The sequence below is a fragment of the Rhea pennata genome, chromosome 7, assembly GCF_028389875.1.
Source record: "Rhea pennata isolate bPtePen1 chromosome 7, bPtePen1.pri, whole genome shotgun sequence".
NCBI classification, from domain to species: domain Eukaryota; kingdom Metazoa; phylum Chordata; class Aves; order Rheiformes; family Rheidae; genus Rhea; species Rhea pennata.
Window position 1 is genome coordinate 16,021,029 of NC_084669.1, and position 11,363 is coordinate 16,032,391.

Below are 11,363 nucleotides of genomic sequence, written 5' to 3' on the forward strand. Positions count from 1 at the left end.
CGCGCGGCGCCCGGTAACGCCCCTTGCCCGCCCGCCCGCGCCCACGCGCGCGCGCGGCGCCGCGGTCCCGCGTGGGGCTCCCCACCCCCCCAGCCCGCTCCCGCGTGCGCGCGCCGCGGGGGGCGGCGGGTGCCCGGCGCTGCCCCCTCGGGAGCGCGGCGGAGCAGCACCGCGGCCCGGCCCCGCTGTCCCCGCGTGTGCCGTGCCCCGCGGCGCCCGCCCCACGGCCCGGGGCACGCGCCGTGTGCTCTGCCCCACTGCCCCGCGGCGCCCGTCCCACGGCCTGGGCCACGCGCCGTGTGCCCTGTCCGCCTGCCCCACAGCCTGGGCCGCGTGCCGTGTGCGCTGCCCCACTCCCCCGTAGTGCCCGCCCCATGGCTTGGGGCACGCGCCGTGTCCCCTGTCCCCCTGCCCCACGGCCTGGGGCATGTGCTGTGTGCACGTGCTGTCCCCCTGCCCCACGGCCCGGGGCACGCGCCATGTGCCCTGCCCCACTGCCCCTTGGCACCCACCCCACGGCATGGGGCATGCGCCATGTCCCCTATCCCCCTGCCCCAGGGCCAGGGGCATGTGCTGTGTGCCCTGCCCCACTGCCCCGCAGCACCCGCCCCATGGCCTGGGGCACGCGCCGTGTCTCCTGCCCCACTGCCCTGCGGCACCCGCCTCCATGGCCTGGGGCACGCGCCGTGTGCCCTGCCCCACTGCCCCATGGCGCCTGCCCCACAGCCCGGGGCACGTGCCATGTGCCTTGTCCTCCTGCCCCACGGCCCAGGGCACATGCCATGTGCCCTGCCCTGCTGTGCCCTGCCCCACGGCCCGGTGCACGCGCCATGTCCCCTGCCCCATGGCCCGGGGTGCATGCCGAGCGCCCCGCCCCACTGCGCCTGCCCCGTGCCCGCCCCGGCGTGGCTGTGCTGGCCGCTGGGTCGCCGCACTCCTGACATGCGTGCCCGGCGCTGCACTCGCCGCGAGGTCCGCGCCTTGCTTTCCGGGCTGTTCCTGCCGGTTGAATACCGGCTGTGGGTTATTTTCGCCGGCTGTATTAGTTTCGTGTTCCCAGACTGAATCTTACTTTGTTTGCCGCCTGCATTTCTTGGAGCCTCTGAGTGCTTTCTCCGCTCTGGTTCGTGTTTGCGACGTCTCTCCGTTTGGTGTCGTCTGCAAATTTAATTATAACGCGTATTCGAGTAAAACTTCGCGGGACGGTGGCAAAATGATACCCTGAAGCCCAGCCGCGCTGCGTCTGGCTTGCCTCGTCGTGGAGCTCTGCCCGGTGATTCTGCCGCAGTCGCTCCCGGCGGGCGAGCCCCGCTCCTCGTCCCGCGCGTGCCCCCGCGTGCCCCGCGCCGCCCGGCAGCCCGGCGCGGTGGGCGTCTGCAGGCTCCGGCGGCGGCGGCCGCTACCTTCCGCCGCCGCGCGCTGAAGGCGGATTTATCGCGCGCCCGGGCCTGGTTTCACCGTTCTTTCGCCCGCTCTGCCGCGCGCCGGGCCCCCGGCTCGGGGCACGCGCTCGGCGGGCTAGTCGGCTCGTCTCCTTGGCTCGCCGCGTGGCGCGCCGGCCGGGTGACCCTGGGTGCGCGGAGATGCCGGTTTTGCTTCCCCGCAGCTGTTTTTGTGAGGCTTCTGCCTCATTTGCATTTTTTCTGGTTAAAAACAGTAATTTTGTCCTTTTGAGTCATCTTTATTTTTGAGCCATCATTAATTTTCTCTCCCTCCTTGTTTATTAATAGGCCTTTGCACTCTTGTGCTGATTCTGCCTGGTACCTTTGCAAAGTCCTTTGCATCCCCCTTAGCCCTTTGTGGCTTAACTCCTTCCGCTGCTTTCTTCTCCTTTGCTTCCCTGCAGCTGCTAAGGGACAGTATCGACTCACAAATCACGCTGCTGTCTGAGACGTTCCCTTTCTCTCGTTGCAGGTATCTCCTCCGAGCATCAGGAGGGAGAGGCGCGATTGAGATCTCTCGCTCTTTTCTCGGCGGGCTGCCCGCGCGCCTCCGGCAGCGGCTGCCGCCGTCGCCCCCGCCGTGCGGCCGCGCGGCCGGCGCTCGCTCGCGCCCGGGCGCGGGGGCCCTCGCCGGCCCCCCGCGCTGGCGCTGCAGCCGACGCGCTGTCCGGTGGGACGCGCCGTGCGCCTGCTGCGGGATAAACCCGGCCAGCGCTTAACGCGGGCTGTTTAGAGTCTCCTCGCAGCTGCCCTTTTTCTCAGCAGTGCTGTTTTCTCCAGGCACGCCCGGCCCGCGGCGGGCTGTGAAGAGAGACATTGCATGCGCGCGTGCGAGTCGAGGCGGACGCGGCCCCGCCAGGGCGCTTCCCGGGGGCAGCCGGGCGCCGCGGGCTCTGCCCGGCGATGGCCGTTGCCTTTTTGCTCTCAAGGCTTTAAGGTTGTGTGCTCTATCGACGGGAGTATGGATCGGGTGGAATCAGAAACCTCGAAGGCTAAAAATACAGCTCCCTGCCAGGAAACGAGGCAGCCTGCTGGGAGGGCGCTGGGTGACACTTAGGCTTTTCCAGGAACTGGCACCGGCGGCGTGAGCCCGGCAGCCTGGCATCCGCGCCGGCGTTTCCCCTCGGCTCCTCCGGCGCCCTCGGGCTCCCCGCGGTGGCCGCGGGCCGGGCCGGCTCCAGGTGCGCCCGCGTGCCGCGGCCGGCCGGAGCTGCCGAGGGCAGTGTCTCGTGCCGGGAGTGGGAGAGGTCGATAAAACCCCCGTTGCAGTGTTGCGCGGTGAGCGCAGCGCCTCTGGCTTTAGAGCGGAGCCGTCAATGTCCTCACCTGTCCAGCAAAGATGCAGAAAAAGGAGGAAATTGGCTATACGCTTTGCAGCGTTAGGTAGCGCCTTCGCCGAGCAGCGCGTAGCCCAGGCAGCTGCTCCGAGGCCTCCCAAACTCGTGCCAGAGGCAGGCGGCTGCGCTCGGCAGCCCCTCTGGCCGCGGAGGCGTTGCCGTGGCCGGCCGAGCCAGCCCCGTGCTCGGGGGAGCGGGGCTGCAGGCGGACGGAGGGCGGCTTTCGCTGCCCGGCCTTGCCGCAGGTGCCGGCGGCACGAGCGTGGGGTCGGCCGGCGGTTCGGAGGAGCGGGGCCGCCCTGCCCGGCGCAGCGCGAGCGAGACGTGGAATGGGCCGGCGCCGACGCGTGGCCCCGGCGCCCGGTGGAGCGTGTGACAGGCTCGGGGCAGGAGCTGCCCTCGCCGCCCTGCTCCTGCCTCGCTCTGCCCGGGCGACCCAGCCTGGACGGGTGCAGGAGGCGCCGGCGCGGTGCCCAGCGCCTCTTGCCCGGCTGCGCGGGGAGAGGGGCCTCCCGGCACCAGCCGTCTCGCTCATGCAGCACCATCTGGTTGGAGGGTGAGACAAGGTGAACGGCAAGCTTTCGAGGAGCCCATAAATCCTGCGCGTGCAGGCTCCTCTTCTTGGAGGTGACTTGGGATGCGCGTGGAGCCGTGCCGCTCCCCCCGAGCGGCGCCGGCGGGGCCGGGCAGGGGACGCCGGGGTGTCCCGGCTGGGCGGCGTCCCCACGTCGGCAGCCCTGGGCGGTCCGCGGGGTCGGCGACCCCCCCCGCGGGGATCGGCGTGGGGCTCTGTGCCCTTTGCAGGGGGGGCTCTGGCACGGGCCTGGGCACGGGTGGCTGCGGTGGCGCAGCTCCGTGCGGTCCGCCAGGCCCCGGCTGTTTGTGGCATTTGTATTCCAGGGAGAATTTCCCCAGAAGAGTTTTAGTGGAAGCATCTTGGCTGCTGTGAGAGCGAGGCAAGCGGTGGAGAAAGCTCTTTCCCTATTTTATAGCTGTAAAATACATCTTGAAGCTGCGGGCTGGGACTTTGGGGTTTGCCTGGGAAAAGTCCTGTAGGAGGGCAGTCTGCGTGTCCTGCGAAAGCAGAGTTCGGTGCAACGAAGCTGCACCGGGTGCTCTCGCGCCGTGCTCGGCAGTGGCTATTTTTGCAGCGCTCCTTGCTGAGCGTTCGGGCCGCCCTGCGGAGGAGACCAGGGCTGTGCTAATTCGGGCACTCCTGCCCTCTGCCCAAGGGCGCCGTGCCGCGAGCAGCTGCCTCGCCGGCTGCGCCCTCCGCGGCGAAACGCTCGGGCGCTGCTCCGCGCGGGCCGGGAGGCGTTTGCCGGCGAAGCGTGCGCTAAATACGCCCGGCGCGGTTGGTGCAGCCCGCGGAGAGCGAGGGGGAGAGGCCGGCGCCCGGGGGCTGCGCGCGCCCGCTGCCTTCCCGGCGCTCGGCGAGGAAACGCGCAACGCCTCGGTGCTGAAAAATGACCGATGCAGACCTTGCACGGTTTATAGGAGACGTTCTCTCCTCTCAGTCGATAAAGATAAAGGGGACCATTCTGCCAGCGAAAATTAGTGTATCAAAGAATGAAAAAAAATGACAAGTGCTGCGTACGTCTCCCCGGTGAGAAAAACAGTTGGGGCAGTGTCACCCCGGCCCCCGTGTGAGCGGTGGCCGGAGCACGTCGCGCTGCACCCGAGCCTGCCGGCTGGGCCTCCTGGCGTGGGGTCGGCCCGGCACGGGGCCCCTTCCCGCGGCGCCGTGCGTGCCGTGCTGGGGCTCGGCCCGGCTCCGGGCTGGCCGCCAGGTGTGGGAAGGAGCCGGGCGTTCGCTGGAGGTTTCCCCGCCGGAGCAGCTGAGCCGGCTGCTATCTCCACCACGCCGGGCTGCTGGGTTTGCTGGTGGTTTCGAGAGCGCCGCCAGAGGCCCATCCGTCATGCCGAGGCTCTGCTCATCCGTCTGTCCGTCCGGAGCGAGATTTAGCGGAGCGGGCAGCCCTGGACCCGAGACGCTTCGCCAGCGGCGCTCGCAGCGGTGGCCGAGGTCGGACCGCGGAGCGCGGCCCCGGGTTCGCCCTCGCCTTCCCGGAGCCGCCGGCAGCGTCGGCTCTCCCGGAGCGGGGCGCGGGCGCCGGGAGCCTCTGCGGGGCCGGGGCTGCGCGTCCCCGAGGCTGCGTGAGCTGGGTTTGAGGCGAGGGGAGAGGAGCCTAATGTACCGGAGGTGCCTCGGAAATGAGAGCCTTGGACAAATTCCTGGCCCTATTGATCCGCCGGCAGTTTATGCATCCTGACATTCATAATCTCGGTAGGCTCTGATGTTCCAGATTAATGGGCCCAGGGGCTGTCCATCCGTCACTTCACATTAATTACTGAAGAGGTGTTTTTCCAGTGATTTACCTGACAGCGGCCTGTGATGAATGCCCCTAAAGAGAGTGGGCAGTGATTAATCACGGGGCCCCGGCCCGTCCCCGCTCTGCCTTCCCCTCAACCGCAGCCCGGACCCCCGCGCCATCCGTCTCCATAAGCGCTGCCTGATGCATATTTATAGGGGCACGGGGCCTGGCAGATAGCAAAGCGCCCGATGGTGCCAAAGGTGATGAAAAATAAATCTCGGCCGGGCAGGGGCAGCAGGTGAGCGGACCGCCGCCGCGCTGCGCGGGGGAGCCCGGGACGAGCCGGTTTTGCTAACGCCGTGCGCCGCTGGCTGCTGCGCGTCCTCCTTTCGGGGGCTGCGGCCGCGAGTGACGCCTTCTCTCTGCCGTTGCAGGCGGCGGCATGCAGCCGGAGGCCGAGGGCGGCCGGCCTCGCCGCAGGAAGCCCGACATGGCGCTCTACGTGCCCAAGGCGCGGCGGGAGAGGACGGCCCCGGGAGCGGGTGGCTCGGCTGCCGGCGCCGACCGCCGCCCGGCGCGGGACGTCTCCGAGGGCCCGGCCGCTGCCAGGACGCGGGCGGCGAAGGAGAGCGGAGCGGCAAGGCGGGACGGCGAGCCGGACGCCTGGGCCCAGGAGCCCCGGGCAGCCTCCGCCGGGGAGCCCGGCGCCGCCGCGGAGCCGCAGCTGGAGAGCCCGCGAGCCAGCAGCCCCGCGGGCCGGGGGCCATCGCCCGGCGCGCCGGAGCCCTGCCCGGAGCCGACCCCCACGGAGGAAGCGTCCCCGCGCCCTGGGAGCAGGGAGTGCGGCCACCCGGAGGCCAGGACAGCGCCGAGCCCTTGCGCCCGGCGCGGGGCCGCCGAGCCCGGGGGCGACGCTGGCAGGCAGGCGGCAGCCCGGCTGGGCGGGAGCGCGGCGCAGCAGCCGGGGGCGAGCGGCGAGGGCGGCCAGCAGCGGGCCGGGCAGGGCTGCGGCGCCGGCACGCCAGAGCGCGGCGAGGCTCTGCCCGCAGCGCCGAGCACGGACCGTGCCTTCAGGGCCGCCGGCGAGGAGGAGCGGGAGAGGCCGGGAAGCGTGCCCGAGGGCCTCTCGGAGGCGCCCGCAGGAGCTGGCTGCCAGCCCGGCTGCTCGGGGGGCGGCGGGGACGAGGCGCTGGCGTTCCCGCGGGAGAGCACCGAGCGTGCCGCCGGCGGCGGGGAGGCTGCCGGGGCGCGCGGCGGCCAGCACAGCTCCCCCGGCACGGCGGCTGGCGGTGCTGGGGCCGAGAGCAGCCCACGGCACCCGGGCGAGGGGCCGGCGCGGGCGGACGAGGACGCCGGAGGTCCCCGCGGCGCGCGGGACGGCGGCTCCCCAAAGCCCGGCCAGGCCAGCGCGAGCCCGGGAGCCGAGGAGAGCTGGGACACGCTGTTCAACGACGACGGCGACTGCCTGGACCCGCGCCTCCTGGAAGAGGTAGGTGCAGCGCCCGCGGGGCTTCGCGGCCGGGGGTGCACGGGGGCCGGGGCTGGGGGGGGGGATCTTCCCTTTACAGCGCCCTAAGTGCACGCGGTAAAACGCGCCGGAGCGCTGTAAACTGCAACTGCACCCTCGTGAAACTGGGGCTAGTAACAAAGAAATGAGCCGAGACGGATGGGCTCCCGTTGAACTGGCAACGTGAAGTTTCCTCAAAAGCGCAGCTTCTTAATCAGCTGTGGCTCGCTACCGTGTCTTCCTGGGAGCGCGCGCCTGAATTTACTACGATTAGCTGCTCGGCGCTGGGAGCCGCGCGGCTCTCCTGCCGTTTCCCGGGGAAGCGCGGCTTTCGCAGTGGGGCTGCAAATCCGTTATTGCGTTTTAAATCAGTAGCGTAAAACCGGCAATTTTCGGCATGACGTTAATGTCCCGAAAGTTAACAAACAGCGCTAATATTGCTAGAGCGCGCGCCCAGCCGCGGGCCGAGAGCGAGGTTCGACGCCGGCGGACGGTGCCCCATAGCAGCCGCTCCGAAGAGGCGGGACGAAGCCGCGGCGGCGCCGTTCGGTGCTGGGTACCGCGCGTGCGGGGCGGGATGCTCTGCCGCTGGCTCGCGGCCGCCCTGGGGCAGAGGAGGGCGAGGAGGCGGCGGCGGTCAGGCTCGGCGCGCCGGGAGCACCCGCTGGGCGAGCCGCGCTCCTGGCGCCTCCGGGCACGGGCGCCCCGGCTCCCGTGCATGGCGCTGCGGCATCCGTGTTGCATTCCCTGCGCGCAAGCTCTCCGTATTTTTTTTTTTCCTGAAACCGGTGAATAAGGGGCTTATTAATTCCCAGTTGCTCTCTCGCGCCCTCGGCTGCCCCGTGCTGCTCTCGCGGCTTTCCAGCCCCTCGCTCTGGAGCCGCAGAGGCAGACGAGACTGCTCAGGGAGGGAGCAGAGTCTCGGGGAGATGGAGCTGTTGTTAATTAACAGAAAGGACAAGAAAATTAGTAGTGTTCTTCGTCATAACTGAATCCTTATGCACTGCAGATAGCCGGCGGAGAGCAAGATTTATGACGTTCTATATGGAGACGAGATTTCTGATAGCAGACGGCTCTTTAATCTAGCAGGAAAAAACATAACGCGAAGCGTTGGCTGAAGCCGAAGCCAGACCGATTCAGACTAGAAATAAGACCCTCGTTCTTATCCCCAGGGGTAATTAAAGCCCCGAGCAATTTCCTTGCGGGCTCGGTGGATTCTCCATCGGTTCGATGGGAGCCCAGCTGCAGGCGTGGGGCTAGCCCGGAGCTCGCGGGGGTCCCGGGGGTCCCACGAGGGGCCGTGTGGGCTCGGAGGGGGCCAGCGCCCGCTCCGCTCGGGGCGGCGGGGAAGGGCTCGCTCCTTGCAGCGGGTTTCTCCGCCCGGCGTCTCCGGCTAGGGTAAATCTTTAGCGAGCAGTGGGCCGTGAGAGGCGGGCTTCGTTTCCTGCCCGTGCCGTCGCCGCGTCCGCGGGGGCCGTGCCGCCCCGGGGTCTGCGGGGTCGCGCGCTGCCCGCAGCGCCGCTGCTGCCCCGCGGTCCGTGAAGGTCGAGGAGCGCTCCGGCGCCCTGCGCCCGGGCTCGCTCGTAGTCCTCCCCGGCGCTCCCCGAGCGCCCCGCTCCGTCGTGCATCGCCGCGGGGCGCCGGGCCGGGGCAGCCCGGCTCTGCCGGCAGCGCTGCCTCGTCCCGCCGGCTCCATAACTCAGCCCTCCCCTCGGCCGGCATCCAGCCGCCCTGCCGGCACCCCCTCACCTGCCGTGAATCCGTCTTCCCCATAAAGTTGTCGGAGCGAACGCTTTTTATTGACTGAGCCGGCCGGGATTTATGGACTCTAAGCTGCCAGCCGCGGCGCGCTCGGCTGGGATCGCTCGGGGCAGCGGCCGGGGCGCTGGGCCGAGCTACGCGCCGGCCCCCGGCAGCCGCGGGGGGCTCCGCTGCCCCGCCGCCCCCCGAGCCCCTCCGTGCGGGGCCGGTGCTCGTTACCTTTTATGAGCAACGTTGAAAAATGGGGGAGAGGTGGGGAGGAGTGATGGGCGCTGTGTTTTGGGGCTGGAGGAAGTGCTCGGGGCACCCGGCGGCACGCGTCCGTGGGCGGTGGGCCCGGGGGGCTCACCGCGGCGCCTGTCCCCCCCCGCCCCACAGCTCTCGGGGGGCGAGGAGCGCCGGGAGAGCCTCCAGGAGCCCCGCTTCGACTACTACGGGGCCGAGCCGGCCGCGCCGGACCTCGGCGACGACGAGCTGCCCCACGTCATCGAGATCTACGACTTCCCTCCGGATTTCCGCACCGAGGACCTGCTGCGCGTCTTCTGCAGCTACCAGTGAGTCTGCGGGCGCGGCCCCGGCCCCCCGGCCCCCCACGCGCCGTGCCCCCCGCGCCCCTCGCTGACCCCCCGTGTGCGACCCCCGGCAGGAAGAAGGGCTTTGACGTGAAGTGGGTGGACGACACGCACGCCCTGGGCATCTTCTCCAGCCCCATAACGGGTAGGTGGGCCCAACCGCTTGTGGGGGGGCTCGGGGGGGCCAGCGCAGCGCCGTGGTGCGGGGGGCGTGCTTGCCGCTCCCCGGGAGCCTCCGAGCGCTTCCCCCGGCCGGCGGGCGGGCTGGGGCGGGCGCGGAGCCGGGCCGGCGGGGGCCCGGCAGCACCGCCCGGCGCGGCTCCGCTTTCTCCTCGCAGCGCGCGACGCCCTCAGCACCAAGCACCTGATGGTGAAGACTCGCCCGCTGTCCCAGGGCACCAGGGCGGCCAAGGCCAAAGCCAGGGCGTACGCCGGTGAGTGGGGCGGCGCGGCCCCGCGGCAGCCCCCCCGGGGCACGGTTGGGGTCCGGCGGTGCCGGCGGGGCTTTTCCCACCGCTGCGCTGGCCTCGTGCTCGGGAGCCGGGCCCGCCGCCCCGTCGCGTCCCGACGCCGCCCGCGTGCCCTCCGCAGACTTCCTGCAGCCCGCCAAGGAGCGCCCGGAGACGACGGCGGCCCTGGCCCGCAGGCTGGTGATCGGCGCCCTGGGGGTGCGCAGCAACCAGACGAGAGCCCAGCGGGACGCCGAGCGCAAGAAGCTGCAGGAGGCCCGGGGTGAGCTCCTGGCGGCGGGGGGCACAGGGCCAGGCTGGCCGTGCTGCCAGCCGGAGGGGTCCCCGGGGGGCCGCAGCAGACGTCCTGCTGCCCGCTGCAGCGGCGCTGGCGGGAAGCTCCTGTCCGCAGGCCAGCGAGATCCTGGCAGCTCCTGTTCCTGGGAGCGGAGGACGCTCCTGCGTCCTGCCCCAAGCCAGACGTCCCTCGCAGCTCCTCTCCAGGCTGTGGCTCGCCGTGCCGGGGCTGGCAGCAGCCTGCCGCTGCGCGTTGCTGGTGCTGCCGGCCCCAGGGCTCGCGGCGGAGCCAGGGCTCCCGCGGCCCTGCCGTTAGACCTCGGTGCGCTTTGCTGCTGCCCCTCGGGGGTGCCCAGGCCCCCCTGGTGTTTTAATTTCCCGGCTGCGCTCCGCTGGCAGGCACCTGTGTGCTGCAGCATTTTTCTTCTGGCTGTGTCTGGACCCTGGGGGTCGGGACCTGCCCGTGCGCTGGGGAAGGAGAGGGCCAACATGTGGGTGCTCAGCTCTGCCCATCATTTGGAGGCCCAACAGGTCCTGGCACAAGGGCTGCCCTGCTGCGGGGGCTCTGCCCTGTGCACTGGGTGCTGGGCGGCTGGGGCTTGGGGTTTATCCCTCCTCTCTTGGCTCTGCAGAGAGGAAGCGCCTGGAGAACAAGCAACGGGAAGATGCCTGGGAAGGCCGGGAGTGAGCCGGCAGGCTGCACCTTCAGCCCTGCTGGCAACGCTGCCGGGGGCTTGCGCCCCTCGCTTGAGACAGGCCAGGCACCCTGCGCTTGGCGGCGGGTGCGGGTCCTCCCGGCACCCTGCGGACTCTGCGCCAGGCGCCAGCATGCCAGGTTGCTGCACCGAAGCAGGACGGAGCAAGCGCATGGCTGGTCCCAGGGCTGAGCAGAGCGCTCGTGGGCTGCTCTATGCTGGGCGAACGCTGCTGCAGGCGGGCCGCGCTGCCTGGCCGTGCCCAGGGCACGATGCCCCGTGCTGTCAGCAGCAGCCGGGGCAGAGCCGGTTGGATGCGGGGAGCTCTGCCGCGAGCACTCTGGGCTGTGCGCCGTGGACGAAAGTCGCTTTGTGAACAGAAGTCACTGTACGTTTATTTTGCTAATAAATCCCCTTTATTTTACATTGATTGGGTGCGCAGGACTGCGGCTCTCCATACCCGTGCAAAGAGGCTGGGGCACAGTGGGCTGAGCTTGTCCTGGGGCGCTTGCTGCTGGCGCCCCAGGGGACCGGGGCTTGGAGGGGCAGTGCCGGCAGCCCGCGCCACGGCGGCGGAGCTGCCGGGATGCGCCCGGGAAAGTCCGGCGCGGCGGCTGCAGCCGCGGCAGCCGGTGGGCTGGGCTGGCTGCCGGCCCGGTGCCGCCGCAGCCACCCGGCTGGGCGCCGCGCGGGGTCAGCCGGTTCGCGGACAGGCTGCCCTGGGCTCGCGCCGGCGGGGAGCCGGCGCCGCTCGTGGTGTGCACGTGGACCCGGAGTGGCGTGGCCCCAGCGCGCCCGTTGGGCGGCACGACTGCTGCACGGGCGGCAGCGGCCAGGGCCTGTCCTGAGTGCGGGAGGGCGGCGGGGGCCGGGCTGAGGTAGATGTCCTGGGGAGGGGAGGGGGGCGCCCGGAGCTGGGGACTGGCGCCGTGGCCGTGCCCACCTCTCGCAGGTCCCGCCGGCAGCGCGGGGCTGGGTGCCCCCGGGC

General features: G+C 70.9%; 1 protein-coding gene across 1 annotated transcript; it reads left to right on the plus strand.

Moving 5' to 3' along the window:
* Positions 1 to 10,805, plus strand: R3HCC1L (R3H domain and coiled-coil containing 1 like). The gene is made up of 7 exons (XM_062580404.1): positions 1 to 13; positions 5,529 to 6,583; positions 8,741 to 8,916; positions 9,009 to 9,079; positions 9,273 to 9,368; positions 9,526 to 9,666; positions 10,313 to 10,805. The coding sequence occupies exons 2-7, from the start codon at positions 5,537 to 5,539 to the stop codon at positions 10,366 to 10,368; spliced, it is 1,587 nt and encodes a 528-aa protein (XP_062436388.1). The 5' UTR covers positions 1 to 13; positions 5,529 to 5,536; the 3' UTR covers positions 10,369 to 10,805.
* The last annotated feature ends 558 nt before the right edge of the window (positions 10,806 to 11,363 follow it).

Excerpts from the sequence above, each read along its gene's own strand:
- R3HCC1L (XM_062580404.1), top strand. The coding sequence starts at position 5,537 with ATGCAGCCGGAGGCCGAGGGCGGCCGGCCTCGCCGCAGGAAGCCCGAC. Across the intron at positions 8,917-9,008 it reads CGCGTCTTCTGCAGCTACCA|GAAGAAGGGCTTTGACGTGA; the intron begins GTGAGTCTGCGG and ends GACCCCCGGCAG. Across the intron at positions 9,080-9,272 it reads CTTCTCCAGCCCCATAACGG|CGCGCGACGCCCTCAGCACC; the intron begins GTAGGTGGGCCC and ends TTCTCCTCGCAG.